The sequence below is a fragment of the Triticum urartu genome, chromosome 1A (genome assembly GCF_056163025.1).
Source record: "Triticum urartu cultivar PI428250 chromosome 1A, HENAU_Tu73, whole genome shotgun sequence".
Classification (NCBI taxonomy): domain Eukaryota; kingdom Viridiplantae; phylum Streptophyta; class Magnoliopsida; order Poales; family Poaceae; genus Triticum; species Triticum urartu.
In genome coordinates, this window is record NC_141873.1 from 127,993,325 (window position 1) to 128,010,993 (window position 17,669).

At 49.9% G+C, this 17,669-nt stretch overlaps 2 protein-coding genes across 2 annotated transcripts; one reads left to right on the forward strand and one right to left on the reverse strand.

Moving 5' to 3' along the window:
• Positions 1-415: 415 nt before the first annotated feature.
• Positions 416-5,015, forward strand: LOC125551344 (phosphoenolpyruvate/phosphate translocator 3, chloroplastic). Its single transcript, XM_048714552.2, has 9 exons — positions 416-1,164; positions 1,294-1,416; positions 1,780-1,932; positions 2,024-2,109; positions 3,635-3,719; positions 3,819-3,938; positions 4,036-4,104; positions 4,441-4,570; positions 4,667-5,015. The coding sequence occupies exons 1-9, from the start codon at positions 784-786 to the stop codon at positions 4,741-4,743; spliced, it is 1,224 nt and encodes a 407-aa protein (XP_048570509.2). The 5' UTR covers positions 416-783; the 3' UTR covers positions 4,744-5,015.
• Positions 5,016-6,250: 1,235 nt separating this feature from the next.
• On the reverse strand, positions 6,251-16,570 carry LOC125551360 (phospholipase D alpha 1). The gene is made up of 3 exons (XM_048714565.2): positions 15,709-16,570; positions 6,952-8,857; positions 6,251-6,862 (listed from the first exon to the last, which is right to left on the reverse strand). The coding sequence occupies exons 1-3, from the start codon at positions 15,814-15,816 to the stop codon at positions 6,429-6,431; spliced, it is 2,448 nt and encodes an 815-aa protein (XP_048570522.2). The 5' UTR covers positions 15,817-16,570; the 3' UTR covers positions 6,251-6,428.
• Positions 16,571-17,669: the final 1,099 nt, after the last annotated feature.

The following is a 17,669-nucleotide window of genomic DNA, read 5'->3' on the forward strand; positions in this document are numbered from 1 at the left end:
AAATGTCCGGATATAGATGCAAGATTTTTATTTCGAATTTTTTAACTTTTTGAAATGTGTATTTTGATAATGGATGCATATGGATCTAGGAGCCAAAGGCAATTACGGTCTCTCTTCATAAGTTTTGAGGCATGTGTTACTCTGATTGTTGATTAATGATACACGCGGCTTAAAAAGAAAGCACTCCACGTGACCACGGAGTGGACGAAAACATGCGGAATGGGAAGCCTGATATCCTCTCCTCCGACGCGCGATCACGAACGGCCAGATTTGGATTTCCATGGCGGAATTTCAGTTTTTATCAAAAAAAGGAGCAGCAGAAAGTTCCAAGAAAGGGCTGCCATCGTAGGAGAAAACCCGAGCGACGAGGGCCAGAAAAAGCGAGTGTACCGTTTAATTCTGCTCCTTTCCGCACCCGCACAAGAAAGAAAGCGCCGCCGCTCGACGAGAGAGGGAGATGGCGGCTGACCTCCTCGTCTTTACCCCGCTCCCTCCCTCCACCAGCGTCTGCTTTGATTACCTTCCGTTTCTGTCGTCGCGCAGCGAGAGGAGCACGCCAGCCGCGCGATTGCGAGCTCCTCCCCCCTCCATAAATAGCGCCGGCTTGGTGGGCAGCGGCGGCGCCCGCCTCTACCGCCTTCCCTCCGCATTTCCAACGACGGCACATCGGGAGGGAGAGAGAGGAGATCCGCCGCGCGAGTAGATTTCCTCGCCGCGCTCCGTTAATTAGCACGGCGCCCGTGTGAGAGTCCAAGAACCGGACGGAGGAGCCAGGTCCGCGAGATGCAGAGCATGGCGGCGTCCTCCTCGTCCTACTCCTCTGCAAGAGGCTGGGCGGCGGTGCGCCGTTGCCCCTCCCCTTCCCTGCCCGCGCGGCACGTCGCCTTCTCCTCCTCGTCCTCTTCCCGCTGCCCCGTCGCGGGCGCCGGCGCGCCCGTGCTGCCGCTCGGCATTCGCGGGGGCCGCCTGCCGCTCCCCTGCCCCCTGCTCCCGCCCGGCGGCAAGAACGGCGCTTCCGCGAGAAGGGCGGCGGCGGCCGCCGCGCCGTCGGCGGAGGGAGACGGGAAGCCGGAGGCGGCCGGCATTCCGCGGACGCTGCAGCTCGGCGCCATGATCCTCGTCTGGTACCTCCTCAACATCTACTTCAACATCTACAACAAGCTGGTCAGTCCTAATCGACATTTATTTCCCCTTTCTTCCTTTAATTTAGGGTTATCACACAGACAAATCGTTTCTTGATCCTCCTAATCCAATCTTCGTTTGCATGTGACTGATGATGTTGCTACTACACAGGTTCTGAAAGCAGTGCCCTTCCCGTACACCATCACCACCTTCCAGTTCGCATCCGGCTCCTTCTTCATCACTCTCATGTGGCTGCTCAATCTGCATCCCAAGCCAAGGCTCTCCCTTCAACAGGTAACAACAAGGATAATCACTGATCTTTTATTACCCTTATTAAAAGTTTGCACGAATGTTAAAGTTACTTAAAAAAGCTCTCACCATATTAGCCGGCAGATCAAATGTATCGATTGATTGATTTGGATACAAAAGACTATATTATCATTTCTGATTGAAGGGGTTAACTTCTAATCCTCACTTTTAATCTGCATCGGAATCTGTAAGCTTTTCTAGGGGGTTTACCGAAGCAAAGTTCTTATTATACCCTGATCGTCTAAAAATGAATTGTTTCCTTTTCGGTAACACGTTCATGATTCATGTGAAATTGTATAGTAATTCAATTTTGATATGAATGGATTAATCTTTTAATTATTGGTGCAGTACGCAAAGATCCTGCCTTTGGCCTTAATACACATGATGGGCAACGTCTTCACCAACATGAGTTTGGGCAAGGTGGCTGTCTCCTTCACGCACACCATCAAGGCCATGGAGCCCTTCTTCTCTGTTCTGTTCTCAGTCTTGCTCCTCAGGCAGGTATTTTATTTCATCTTAAGTGGTCCGTCCTGACAAATGAAATGTGCAGAAAGAGATGAGTATGTTGTTCTTAATTGTGCTGTTCTTGCAGACACCTTCTTTACTGGTAGTAGGTTCTCTCGTGCCGCTTGTCGGTGGAGTTGTGTTGGCATCTATGACTGAAGTTTCTTTCAACTGGTTAGTTGTAATATTGCCATTAGTTAATATTCCAAATGTCAAAGGATTGGCGAAACATTGACTTTTTGATTACCCTCTTCAGATATTTGTAAGATCATCTACATCCGGATATAGCAAATCCAGCCCCTCATAGGTCCGCGGACGCGTCCGGGTGTGTCTGAGAGGGCCTTGTCGCCCCTCATTTTGCGTCCGGTGCAACTGAGTACCTCAAATATCATACCTCAAATCCATACTACACAACACAAAAGCTACGAAGTACCACATAGATAAACCTTGCCTACTTCTACTCTTCGTCAGAGATGTAGATGACCTCCGTGCCGGTAGTGCTGGACGGACCTGCCTCCTGGTGGATGGCCGCCTCCCGCTGCTTCAGCTCCCCGTCAGACTCCACCTCCGCTGCCTGTGCCTCGCGGAGGTTGGCCTCCACCTTCGCCTCTGAGCGGATGGAGTCGAGGATGGCCTGCTGCTCCGCCGCCTCCTCCGCTTGGGCGACCTCAAACTCGCCAGGCGCGTCGGCCATGCCGAATCCGGCAGCCGGAGGCGCCGGATCTGCCTCGCCTTCCTCCTCTGGCTCTGTGTCCTCCATGGCCGCGTCCAGCGCCTGCTGCTCTGCATCCTCCTGCTCCTGCTCCTCCTCCTCCTCCTGTTGCTCCGGCGAGTCTGGAGGCTGGCCAGCTGCAATCCGTGCTTCGCGTCGGGCCCGGATCTCCTCAAGGAGCTTGAACCGACGCTCCGGAGTGAGCATTGCGTAGGTGGTGATCCGCTGCCGAGCCATGGCTACAGGCGGACGACGAGCTCCGTGCTGCGAGTGAATGGGGAGTGGCGGCGCGGAGGGGAAGGAAATGTGAGTGCAGCTAGGGTTAGGGGTCACCGTCCTGCTTAAATAGCCAGATTTGACCCCTCGGGCATCAATCCGACGTGGCGGATGCGCCCATGCGTGTCTGGGCCTCCTCATATATGCCCTAGATTTGGGCTGGGTATGAGGGATGCCGGTCAGCCCAGACGTATAGGGCCAGTTTGAGGAGCCCGGCTGGGTCATGTTTTTGTGACCAATCACTGATCGGGCCGTCCACCTGGGCGTATAGGGGACATTTGAGGAGCCCAGCTATAGATGCTCTAAGCTATATAAATATGGAATGTATCACACTATCCATTAGTTTAGTCAAGCTTATCACTACCACTCTGGAAAGAAAGAAACTAGTTGTTCACATTGTTGGCAATCCAGTTAGCCTTATATGCTTGTATCACTCAAAACTTACTAAAATGGGAAGTGAGGTGTCAATTATGAATAGGCTCTGGTTAGGTTACAACTGTATACATTACGGCAAATGCAAATAATAATAATACTGTTTCTCCAGTTATTTTAGCTAAAATAATGCAGCAAAATATATTTTATTTTATTTTATTTTGCATTTCAAAACATTGGTTGTACTTCAGGTTCCCCCAACTGGTTTATTTCCCGTGGTCTTATTGAGAACCATCTGCCATCATGTATACTGACTGCATATGTACTTTGGGGATACAGGATTGGATTTTGGAGTGCCATGGCTTCTAATGTTACAAATCAGTCGCGAAATGTTTTCAGCAAGAAACTTCTTGCTGACAAAGAGGTGATTTACTACTTTATTTTGTTCCATTGGGCATTCACACCATACAAACATGATAACTATCCTGAACCACTTTCCCCTTATGCATTTCTTTTCTTACAGGAAATGTTGGACGATATAAATCTCTTCTCAATTATGACTGTCATGTCATTTTTGTTGTCGGTCCCATTAATGCTATATTTAGAGGGCATCAAGTTTAGCCCATCATACCTACAGAGCACTGTGAGTATTGCCAGTTCCCAAAAGTAGAAATGGATTGGTTTGCCTCCCTTTTTTTTGGCTAATCATAACTTTTTCGAACATTGTACCTTTTATGTAGGGCGTAAATCTTCAAGAACTTTGCGTGAAAGCAGCCATTGCTGGCACTTGTTTCCATTTTTATCAACAGGTGTGCTAATCTTCACTAAGAATCAGTTCCCTTCAGAAATATATTTTAAAAAGTTTTGGAGGTTCTACAAAGGTTCCAAGAATTATCACTTAGTAGCTTTAGGGGCTGGACTTTGCCCATTTTATATTATATTACTATGGTCAACCGCTTTCAGTGTACATGTTTTTTTACCTTCAGTGATGTTAGATGAGTGGTCCTGCATAATAAGTTTCATGACCTGAAATTCAACTTCTACCACTTATCTGTTTTTTCTTTTCTCTTTGATATTTACCATGAGTTCTATTCAATTTTGTCCTTGATTGCCTGTAACAAAGTTTCTGTTTGTTTCCGAGGCAGGTTTCATATAGTTTATTGGCCAGAATATCACCTGTGACCCATTCTGTTGCAAACTCTGTCAAACGGGTTGTTGTCATTGTGTCATCCGTTATCTTCTTCAGAACTCCAATTTCACCTATAAATGCCCTTGGTAACTTCATGACTAACCAATCCTATTTAGCCAGCAAGTTCTAACAATTCACTTTCCGATTTGTTTCTCTGAAATATATTCTTACCTTGCCTGCAGGAACTGGTCTGGCTCTGCTCGGTGTTTTCCTGTACTCTAGATTCAAGAAGGCAAAACCAAAGGCAAAGGCTGCATAAAGATCGCTTATATAGCAACAATTAGCTTCAGAAGGATCAGGATCAGGGGAATGTACTGCTTTCACTGGTAGCATACACTTGGCTTTCCCCCAGTTTGTCTCCACCATGTTCTCTCATCTTCTTATTTGGCTGTTTGTACCTTGTATAGAAGATTTTTCTGAAGGTTGTGGTGGACCGACAAAGAAATAGCACTGTCAAAACTCTTTTCAAGAGAACAAGAATTTTGGCATGTACTCCTGAAAGTTCTGATACAGAATATTAGCCTTTTTGCAGTGATTCTCTTAACATGTTGGTGCAACTTATACCTCTGGTGCACTCTGCATGCAACGTCGCTGTTGTTTCCAAGTCAAGTGCATCCAGATGCATTATTGGTCAGCTTCTAGCACATTTTTTATTCATTTCATAACTTATGCTAAATATTATTTAAGCACCGTAGTGCTATAACGTTCAAGATTCTAACTTCCACAGTGAAAAAATTAAACATTAAATCTCAAAAAGCGGTAGTGTTATCATTTGAAAAAAAACTTCTAATTTTTCCCTAAAGATCAGTATCAATGGAATTGAAAAAAAAACAGGGAATGGAATATTTTTTTTGAGATAGATTAATGATTTATACATTAAAAAACTGCGTATCTTGTAGAAAACTACAATTTTGTTTGAGATTGCCTTTTCACTTATGAGGGAATTTTGTTCACTACAAAAATAAATTGTTCAAGATGATTTCCTTAGAAACAAAAATATATATCATTTTTTTGTGTTTTGCTTAAAAAGAATAGAACATTCTGGATAGACCGGGTGAAAGTGAAACAGATGGTATTGACAGGTGACAACCCATAGCCATACTAACCTGTGGATGAGGAGTTGAGAACACATTCACCATAAAAAATAAAAGAATTTTTAAATATCACAGGAAATATACGTGAATTCAGAGTGGATCTGTTCCCACAACTTCATGTTCCAGGTGAGGCGAGAAAGAACTTTAAGTAGATTAGCTCATACTCCAACCATTCAATTAAATTTACCTTACACCACATATAGCTCTGGAGATGGAAACAGTCAGTGGCGGTGCTTGACATAAAAACCTGCGATATCAATCCACCCAAGATGTATTTTAGTTCTAGATACATCCATTTCTGCGACGAGTAATTTCTGCGATGTCAGTTAACATCACAAACACTGTAGCTTCACTAGTGGAGACAGAATTTACATATTTGCATATAGTTTGAAAAGAAATGTTGAACTATTGGGGAAAATGTATCTTTCTTCACCCGATTCGTGAAATTTGAGAGTCCATATGCTTGAAGATATGACAGAAAAATCTAGCAGAAAACAAAGGAGTAATTCCAATGATCTCATATAGGCGTGAAGATGGTTAGTTATCTGACAAGCTGTGGCACAAACACTGAACTGTCAAAGAAAACAGGCATACGCTAATGCACGAATTAAACCTGTTTAAGCTCATCAACATGTAGCACTAACAAATTAACCTACAATCACGATAAACCCATCACCATGCACCATGCAACTAGTGCATTTCTTATATTCGCTAAAAAGAAGAAGGAAAACCACAATCTAGGGCTGTTCTTATTCAGAGTTTTCAGAGAAACACCAAATCTTCAGAGGAAAAACCAAACGGAAGGAAGAATTTGATCGATGCAACGTGATGCAGGCAGAGGTGCCTCTATCTATGTGGTAAGGATGGGCGGGAGGTAGTCGGACTTGGCGCCGAGGATCCGCGCCTCGGTGTCCGGGAAGAACTCCACCCCGGGCAGCTGCGTCACCGAACCGTCGCCGGTGACGCTGACGGGGTAGGTGAGGAGGTGGCCGGGGAGGTCGCGCTCTGGGCCGTCGGCCGCGTAGAGGTCCCAGTACCTTTCGGCCATGGCGTTCACCTTGTGCACGCAGTCGAGGCTCTCCGGCCGCTGGAACGCGTCGTCCATCATGCCGAGGTGCTCGTACCACAGCGCCATTCTGAACCCGTGCACCTGCCCCCTCGCCGGCCGGCTCGTCGCCAGGTGGCCCGGCTGGTACCCGCCCATGGCGATCTCCGAGTCGCGCGCCCCGTCCATGGACCTCTGGTTGATGTTCGCCGACCCCACGATGATGTACTCGTCGTCCACTGACAAACACACACACCATCAAGAACAGCCCAAATGTGTCTACCAACATGCAGATGCAGAACGAATTGCATGTGTCGTACGTACGTACCGATCATCATCTTGGTGTGGACGTAGATCATGAACCGGCGGTTCTGCTGCGCCTTGAGGTAGTCGCTGTCGGGCTCGGCCGGCTCCGGCGGCTGGTACTCGCCGGGCTTCTTGGCCTCCCGGTTGCCGAGGCAGAAGAAGGTGAGGTAGTCCTTGGGTTTGGCGTCGATCCCCTTGGCCTGGATGGCCTGCGCGATGTCGCTGTACATCATCTCCATGGTCCTCCTCTGCCAGTCCAGGATGGCCTGCACGGACCCGCTCGCCGGGATGCCCTCCGGCCACATGGGCACCACCACGTACACGGTGAATCGCTCCCCGGCCTCGATCTTGCTCACCACCTTCATAGACAGCTCCTTGGGGAGGAGGTGCAGCGCGCCGACGTCGTCGGGGTCGATGCCGTCGGGCTTCCAGCAGTAGGAGCTCCCCAGGAAGTACTGGTTCTCGATGTAGATGAAGCTCTTGGCCCTCCGGATGGCGCAGATGTACGCGTCCTGGATGCTCCGGTCGATGATCTGGTCCTTGCCGCTCACCAGCCCCGCCTTGGCCGCGTCCTCGGGGTTGTCCGGGAACCCGAAGGCGGCGCCCCCGTCGATGGACCGGAACAGCTGCACGTTCCACGCCTCCCTGTCCTCGGCGTGCATCACCGGCGACGGCGGGATGATGTCGTCGGCGAGGTCCCTGAGCTGGACGAGCAGGTCCTTGCCGCCCTGCTTGCGCCACCGCTGCTCGAAGTTGTAGAGCACATCCCACGCCACGGGGCCCTCGAGGCGGCAGTGGATGTCGTGCCACGGCTCCCTCGGCCCGCCCTTGGCGATCGCCGCCGTCGCGAAGTTGGGCTGGTGGAAGTCGTCGTGGTGAGGGCCGTCCAGCGTCCCGAACAGGGAGTGGAACGGCGTGTCGTAGCGGCCGTCGCAGAGGTCAAGCCCGCCCACGAAGCTGAGGATCCGCCGGAGCCGGCCGCCGCCGCTCTGGGGCATGTCGTGGTCGACGATGATGGTCTTCTGGTGGTGCGTGAACATGGTGGAGATCTGCAGGTCCTGGACGAAGCTGCCGGAATCGTCGGGGTCCCGGGGGCAGAGCACGCAGTGCACGTCGGTGTCCTGGAAGTAGTTCATCGTCTCCTCGTCGTGCGTCGCCATGAGGCCGTCCTTCTTGAGCACGCCAACCGAGGTCCGGTCGTCCCAGACCAGCATGAGCACCCTGACGCCCTCGCCGGCCTTCTTCTTGAGCAGCTCGCCGAGCGTGACGCCGCCGCCGGCCGGCTTGGGCCGGTTGGCGTCCCTGAGCAGCGCGATCTCCGTGTAGACGGACCACCCCGTGATGTAGATGAGGTGCTTGGCATTGCTGATGGCGGCGAAGATGTCCTCCCAGCAGCGGTGCGGCTCGTAGCAGCGGCCGTCGTCGAGCGGGATCCTGGGGATGAAGCCGTCGGGGATGTGGGCGTCCTGGTACAGCGTCACCTTGCACCCCTGGCGCTGGGAGAAGAAGGTGTAGGGCACGCCGGGGTTCTTCCCGGAGCGGATGCCGCGGCCCCAGGCCCGGTCCTTGGAGATGTCGAAGTACTGGAGCTTGACGTGGATCTTGCCGCCGCCCTCGACGGGGTTGCGGCTGTCGTCGCAGAGCGGGAGCCAGCGCTCGACCTCGTCGCCGCCGTAGATGTCGCGGACGGGGAGGTAGCCCGTGCCCACGACGGCGGCGCCGATGGTGCTGCTGCCCTTGATGGTGAAGAGCACGTCGGAGGCGAGGTGCGCGCAGTAGATGTGGAAGGACTCGAACCAGCGCGGGGTCGACGACTCGTCGTTCAGCGTGCGGGTGCGGCCGATGCGGGCCTTGCCAAGGCCAACGGTGGCGTAGAGCTTGCTCGCGCCTTTGCCGACGCCCACCGTGTCCTCGATCCCCTCCACCAGCTGTTGCTCACCATTTTTAAAACCAACAGAGATCTCAGTACGATGTCGCGAAGAATTCGTACGTGAGATCAAAGCACGCTACCAGCATTGAAAAACCATCGAAACATTCGCTGAATGTACACGACGATCCCTACGAGCGCCGATTTTTTTTTTCTTTTTTGCAAACTAGAGGCTTTTACGGCGTCTGAACCGCTGCCATCGTACACATCCGCCACCCCAGTCCCACCAAAAAACTATCCCACACAAATGGTTGCCGCACATTCACGCCGATAAGCGTCGTTCAAGAGCCCCAACACCGCATTCATGTCGGCTCAGAGCGGACATGACTTCTAACTAGAGCTGGCATTAAAGTGGTGCGCCGACCGTGAACGATGCTCGGTCTCTGTGTTTATTCCAACATATAGAAGACGCGTGACTCGACAGAATTGGACGGTTGTGTACCACATACAAAGCGGTTGCCCGACTGACCACTTGCAGGCATTAAATAGACGTTGCGGACGAGAAACCTACTAGTGTCCGCATTGACACGGCCCACCGCTTGACCTGGCTGGCATCCACTATTTAAACGCCGCCTTCTCGCCCGACACGATCAGCACCGTAACACGTCGATATGATGGCGAGCTCTAGAGCAATGTGGGAAGCCTCTCGACGCAGCAAAAGCAGGAGTTGGCCGGCATTGTGACTAGCTGGCAGGCCCGTCCTGCGCGACAGACTGAGGCTGGTTTGCCAACAAGCTCGCCAGAGATCAACGAGGAGGAACAGACGATGGAAGAGGTGTCCGACAACGAGCCGACGCCTCGCCCACACAGTCACACTTCAACGCCGTCAAGGTGGAAAAGCGATCAGCGTCGCTTGTGTCTATGTTTCAGCAGGCACAGAAGCAGTACCGCTACAACCTCAGGCTCCTCTACAAGGGGCAAATCGTTGGCGAGCAAACGAATGAAGATGTCATCACGACCATGGTCGGGGAGGATCTGGGCTTTCTGGATGAGCTGCGGGCACTGTACCAGTCCATACGCGGAGCGTGCGACATCCACCGAGAGCGATGGCGGCTATGCGTCCTGTGGGCGGAGAGAGATACCTTGTTCGTGGAGCTCGACGCGGAGGCAGACGAAGAGGAGGCACATGCGACTACGGACGTCACCAGCTCCGCGTCGACTGTGCCCCGCCGGACGACCACGAGGACAGGCCGTCCATGCCCGACGCCGTCGATATGATGGACTGTGGCAAGGAAGAGCAGGACATCGGACGCCTCCACGGATTGGGTCCAAGGAGGGCCACACCCTACATCTTATTCTTCTCTTCCCGCAACTTCACATCCCGGGGCTCACAACCCATGAGGTTGCTGGCCACGGGAAAGACTGGACATGGATATGTACGCCGCCATGGCCAGCGATCATTTAGACTGGTTAAAAAAGTCTCACCTGCTTTTTCTTTAGTTGAAATATGTCAAAAATATAATGATTTTGCTTCGATATAAATGAAATCATCCGGTTTGCATGAAAATTGTTCGATTCCCATTTGAAATGTGTGCAGGCACGGTTGGATGGTCGACTCCTGTATCACTGTCCGCGGACGAATACCTTGTCCATTTTAGGGTCCCCGTTAGAGATGTCCTTTTACCCTAAAGATCGCTCCCTCCAGGGCGATCGGGGGAGGGGGGGAGGGCATCCCTAGCGCTCCAGCCGCCGCCGCCCCCTCCCTCCCTCTCCTCCACCTCGTCGTCCCCGGAGACGAGCGTCGGCTAAGCCCGGGCGCCACCAGTGATGGGGACGGCGGGGATCTAGGCTGCAGCCCCGCGATGTGGAGGGATTGGCGGCGCGAGATCGCCCTCGATCTTCGTCGTCCTGGCGGTTCGGCGCTACTCTGGCGGCTTCATAGGGGGCGGGGATGGATTGGGAGGGGACATAGCCAAGTGGCGGTGCTTGATCTCCGGAGCAGCAACTTCGGTCATGTGCCTTTTTTGGAGTTGTCAGGCGGTGCCTGTCACCGGCAGGTGAAGCCACCGGTGGATGTGCTACCGGCGGATGCTACGCATGATGTCTTATATTGAGACGTCAAGTCATGCCTGCTACCGCCAGGTAATGCACGGTGGCTCTAGCGGAGGTGTCATGTTTAGCCTGTGGCTGTCAGTTCGAAGGTGGTGCGATAGTAGCATGAGGCAGGCGGTATGGGATGTCTTTGTCCTCTGTTGTCTCCTCCAGAGGTATCCAGCTATCGAGGTGTCAGTAGACGGATAAGGGCGCAGACGGCTTCAGCGACGAGTTTATGCACTCCGGTGGAAACGCAAGATCTGTGATCAGACTATGTCATTGCGCACCTGTGTCGTGTCCTTGATGAAGGTGGTGGATTGAAGCTTGACTTTGTAGATGAGAATCCAGAGTTCAACCTTGTGGTGGACTCGCCATCATCGGCGCACGTGCGGTGATTCCTTCTTGAAGGCATAGCTTAAAAGTTGTGTATTTTTCGTGTATGTTGTGTCTTGTATCATAAGGATTAGTGGCCATCTGGCGAAGGTACCGTTGCGAGGTATACGGTCTCAGAGTTTGTTTTCCGCTTTATTTCTGAGTCGATGATGTTCGACTGCTGGATTTTACACTATTAATAATATATGGCTGCATGCATCGTCCTAATGCAGATGCTAGGGTTATCCTCCTTTTCAAAAAAACTAAACCTTTTGCACCCCACCTCTACACTAACATGATCCCAAAAGCCACTCAAGGAATCAAGGGCGTGCACATGGAAATATTGCAAAAAAAAAGAGAGTGATCAACGGAAAAACACAACATACAAAGATGCACAAGGACGGTGCATGAGTGTCGCCAGACTCAATCATTTTAGTCAGATCATGAGTTTTCACAGTGAATTGAAATATCTTCAAACTTCATGTAATGCATCCAAGAAGAAAGATTAACACAACATTGTTAGGTTCAGACAATGAAGATCGGACCTAGAGTTTTCACCCTAAAATAAGTAAGATCTCACACTCAAAGAGCACCACCTAGTCAATGTCGCTCTATGATGGCGTCACCTGTTGATCCATCATTGCACAATTAGACACACACATAGTCGTGAATTGGACCTAGCCACACTAGAATCATGTTCGCGTAACACATGCAGTCGAGCAGCGACTAGGGACGCCTGCCATCACCGCTGGTCAGATGCCACCGCGAGTCCAGACCGCCCATGTGGAGTCGATTTAGGCCAGTCACATGGGGCTATTCAGATGAGGGCTCAACCCGCTTATGGACCAGAAATTGATGATCTTGTTAATCTCCCTTCCCCCTCCCTCTAATTTGCAACCTTCATGTGAATGTGAAAACATAACTTAAAAAGGCAGAGACAACTTGGTTTTTGAATTTTCCCTGAAAGCAAATAGGTAGGATTTCGAGGCAACAATGGATTGAGGGCAAACTGTATGGGCATCTATGAAGATAGTCAGGGCGTGTTTGGTTGCCCACATCGAGCCCAACCAGGGCCGCGCGGGAAGCAAGGGGCCTGTTTGGTTGCCTGGATTCACTGTTGGGCCTGCATCGCACGCTTCTCAAAGCAGCCCAGAGCCTGGCTCGCTGGAAACACTCGGATCGGCAGTTTCTCGTGAGCCGGGCTAAGTGCGGCGCGAGGTCGCACGAGCGGGTGCGACGCGAGTGCGAGGGGGGATGGCGGGGGATGAAAATCTGGCGTGCCGTCCTAGCGCCAAATCTAGCCTCACCCCCTTTCACTCGCTCACCATAGCCACTACCCCCTTTCTTCCCTACCGCCTCACCACCGGCAGCGGTTGCGATTTCAGATCTGCGCTAGAGGCGGCGGCGGCGGAAGAGGCAGCGGCGTTTGCGGCGGATCTGGTGCTCCCCTTGCTGTTGGCCACCGTCTGGTTGACCTTGTCTGTGCCATGGCTCCCCCTACGCCGTCCTCGTGTCCAATGCTGGTAAGCAACACCCCCCCCCCTTTGTTAGCTCGGTGGTTAGGCCGTTAGGCTAGGTGTAGGATCGATTTCTCACTGAACGAACAGTCGATGTCGACTAGGTTATGGACGCACGGATGAGGCTGATAATTCAGGCAGCATCACTGATTAGTGTGATTCAGGCATGGGTCATGTTCATGCACTAGAGAGTTGTTCGTCGTGCTGGGAGACCTTTGATCCACTATTGTCCATTGTTTGTCCGGGAGGAGGAGATGATCCAAAATCTGAACTACATCTACAACTGCAATGACGTCGAGGCTCTGTGGATGCTTTGAATGAAAAGAGCACCATTTGCCAGGCTTGTCGAGACCTTCAGGAGCAGGGGGCTACTACAAGATAACATCAACACCAGTGTCGAAGAGCAAGTGGACATGTTCCTCCATGTTGTTGGCCATAACCAGAGGTTCAGGGTCATTCACAACACGTTTAGAAGATCAATGGAGACCATCTCTAGGTACTTCAAGCAGGTGTTTTTTACTGTTGGGGAGCTTAGAGGAGAGATGACCAGGAGACCATCTGGTCAGACTCCACCCAAGATTCGCGGAAGCCCAAGATGGTATCCATACTTTAAGGTGAGCATGGACAATATACACTTTTCATGGCTTGATATGCTTGTATTGTTCGAGTTGAGCACTAACACAGGCTTGTGATGCCATTTTCAAGATTGCATTGGCGCAATTGATGGTACTCATGTCACTGCCAGAGTTCCTAGGTCACTGTCTACAGCATACAGGGGGAGGAAACACTACACAAGCCAGAATGTGCTTGCTGCTGTTGACTTTGATCTAAAGTTCACATATGTGCTGGCTAGCTGGGAGGGGTCAGCGCATGATGCTAATATTCTCAGTGACAACATGAGTCGACCTGATGGGATCAACATCCCCGACGACAAGTTCTACCTTGGAGATGCTGGCTATGCATGTCGGCAGAGTATTCTTCCACCCTTCAGGAAAACCAGGTACCATCTCAACGAGTTCTTTGGTAGGAACTATCCTAGGACTGCACATGAGTTGTTTAATCTCCGACACTCCAACCTTAGAGTAACTGTTGAGAGGGCGTTTGGAGCTTTAAAGAATATGTTTAAGATCCTGGATCAGAAGCCATTCCACCCATACTCCACTCAGGTTAAGCTAGTTCTTACTTGTTGCATTCTGCATAACTGGATCCTCTAGTGGGGCTTTGATGAACACGTGCCTGAGGAGGAAGAGGTCAAGCCTGGCGATGTTGTTAGCCCCGACCATGGTGTGGAGACATTTGACAATGACGCTTGGAAGAACAAAATGTTGGAGTGGACAGAGGCAATGTGGCTTAACAAAGGTCAGTGCATGATTTGAAGAAGATGGAAGAAGAAGAAGAAGAAGAAGAAGAAGAAGAAGAAGAAGAAGAAGAAGCAGCAGTAGTAGCAGAAGCAGAAGAAGAGGGAGAGAAAGAGGAAGATCTGGTAGCAGCAACACCGATGAACTATCCCCTATTTAGCCAATGGCTCTTAATAATTTGAACTGTCATCTGATAGTAGCTAGGATGAACTGTCATTTGTTTAACTAGCTGGCACTACATGTTCAAATTGTGTGTGGTAAGCTCACCACTAGTTAGAAATAGTGATAACACCTTATGCAGGTTGCAACCAAACATCATGTCATATGTGCGCCTAATGCAATGCGAGCAACCAAACGCCGGATCAAAAATGGTTGTCTCATGCAACTAGGGGCATGCAGGCTACCAAACTATGTGCATTTGGGTTTTTTTTGTCTGCATCCCCTCAAACCGGCTCACTAGAGCCAGACTCGCCGGGCCAAGCTGGATTGACAATGTAACCAAACGCGCTTTCAGTGACTTTGTGGATTCTCCACGTAGTTGAAAGTAAATAATAAAGGAATTATTAGAATAAGAAGTTTCTTGAAGGGATCACACAAAGTTTTTTCTAAAAATAGGCAAAATCTTTGTCCTCCGTTCAATAAGGAGTGAAACTATATAGAAAGCCCAACCGGACTAAATCGTAGGAAAGAAGACAAGGCCAATATGGGCATCGCCTAGGGGATTACTCTCTCTGCACTAGACTACTCAAGTGTTTGCGCAATCTGTCAAACTTTTACTTTTACTTTTTATCTTCAAGGATATTATCAAGACATACCGTAAGATCCACAAGTTTCTTTCATTTTAAACCTGCCAAGCTAGTCTGATTACGTTGGTGCAAGGCGTGTTTCTTTCTTATGCGGGTGTGTGCCTGCAGTTGAGGCTGCCTAGTCCTCGACATGTTTGACCGACTGTTTGGCATAGGCCGACTTGGTTCTCGTGTGCCCATTGTTCATAGAGGTCTTGATGGGTAGTCGACGGTGAAGTTGGAGTGGCTTGCTCGAGGAGAAGTGATGATGATGACATTATGGGTAACCTCAACAGATGTGTGGGGGTCCTGTGGGTAGCCAGTTCGGCGGGTTTCCTTTTCTTTTGGATGTGTCGTAACGTTTTTTGTCGGGTTTCCTTTCCTTTTGAATGTGTCGTAACGTTTTCCGTCGGGTTTCTATTACTTAATCAGTCAATTCTTTTCTATGTTTAAAAAAAAGGAATTCAGTCCGAAGGAGACCGCGTTCAAAAACAAAAACTTTCAAGTCTGAAGCAAAGCAAGGGATCCAAGATCTCAGGGGTCTGACGCCCGAAGGGCACGAGAAATTAACCAATCAATCTTCAACACTAGGAGGAGGTCCGTATGTGTGGGTGTATGTGTGTGTGTGAGTCATCTGTATAATCGAAAAAATGCAGATCGTTTTGGAATATCTGGCAGGCGGCAGCCCATAAACGGTGACGTGCAGGTTTGATTGTTACTAGTGGATCGTTTGCATCGACGTCGATGACTTGAAAGTTAGAGAGATGAGCGATATGAGAGAGAGACCTTGCGGAGGAACTGCGGCGCCTGGCTGCTGGGCCTGCTGTTGTTGGTGATCCCCTCGCCCTCGAACACGGTGACGTGCAGCGTCCCATGCAGCAGGATCCTCGCCATTTTACCCCTCGCGCTGCCCCTGGAAGAGAGTTTTGCTGCTCTGGGTCTTGAATGGACGGGGTGATCGAATGATGTATGAGCAGCGGAGGGGTGGTAATTCCTTGTTGTGGCAGAGAGGAAATCAAGGAGGGAGACGTGGAGGCGGTGGTGCGTCAGGAATAGAAAGTCGCAGAGGAAGACCAGGGGACGGACGAGCGGGCGCCGCCGCGTACGTCGGAGCAAAGCCGCGAGGCGATCGCTGTCGCTGCTGCATCACCGGCGTGCATGAGGGCGATCAATCTGGCTGTGCGGCCGGTGTCCATCCGTCCGAGCATGGTTAGGCTGCTGCACCTGCGGGGTACTCCCTCTGTAAAAATAATAATAATATAAGAGCGTTTAGATGTGATACTCGCTGCCATGACCGACACCAAACTCACATTAGTACTCCTGACCTGCTATTCACACGGTTTTTACCCCCAATCGCAGGCACTTCTCGGAACCGTGTGCTCGAGTGGGTTGGCGAGGGGGGAGGGTCGATTGTTGACGACGACGAAAATCTTCTGTGATAACGAAGACATCCCAGACGTTTATAGCAAAGCAAAATGACTGCGATTATGCGGGCATTCACGCACAATTCTTCCTTAACAGTCGTGTGCGATGCGGCGGACAAACTATTTCCGATGACAAAGTCATCACAAATGCTCATGCCTAGTAAAACGTGTGCTTTCACATGTCTATACCATACACCTTGTTTCAACAAACTATTTTACCTTTTTAAATTTAATACATTACCAATCATATGAAATAATAATTTAAAATAGATGCAACTCAAAGGCAGACAACACAATTCATATCAGCAAACACAACATGTGTACACATATCCATTATTAGTTGTTGCAGATCATCAGTACAAACATATATATTTCGATCGATCACACAGCGAGAGTCGATCTTCATGATAGAGGTACACATTCCAAGCGAAGAACAATTGGGTCGTTGGCAACCTTGAAGAAGCGGAATGCCCATATTGTGCCCTCCTCCATCTGCATGTCACAAACAATTTTAGTCCAGTTCTTATAGATAATGGCTCGGTCATCCTTCCCTCTCTTGATGTAAAATACATAATTAAGACCAACGCGCGGGGGGAGGGGGGGAGGGCAGCCCATCTATAGAAATCGTCTTTGTACTTCTTTGGAAAACACACTGATAAAAAGGGAAATGATTCAGTTTGTTGTATAAACATTCAATGTGCATATTGGTAAGATGCAAGGGTAAGATATATAGTTCATACCATCCTATAGTTGGCAGGTTTCTTCTTTATTGCGCAGACGAAAAAATTGTTGTTTCTCAGGAGTCCTTTTCTTGTTGGAATGACCTTGGAGAGAATGTTAACTTGATGGCTAGTCAGCTCCATGTAATCCATATGCAAAAACGGTGGAAGACTTAGAAACCCTTAAGGTTTGGACCTACCTAAATGAAAATTAATGTTAGTAAGTAGAAAGATTTATGCAATCGCATCGCTCGAAAAGTCTAGGTTCTCCCATTGTCAACCTATAATTATATAAAGTAGATATAGTTAGTAAGGTGAAATAGTAATTGGGACAGTAACTTGGTAAACGAGGCCGTGCTCGCCGCCATCCCCCGTGTGCGATTTTGCAACAGCGCACAAGAAGTACTTGGTAATAAGAAAAAACAATCACACACGGTTGTAGTGAACGAACCAACCATGCATGATGATTGAACACTATGCAAACAGTTCATTCTCTTAAAACGTTTGCAAAACATCGCCCACAGGCCGTGAAAATGATCCGTGCCTGATATCACATAGCAATACACACAATTAAGCTTCGCACACATTTGTTTTTCTAACACAC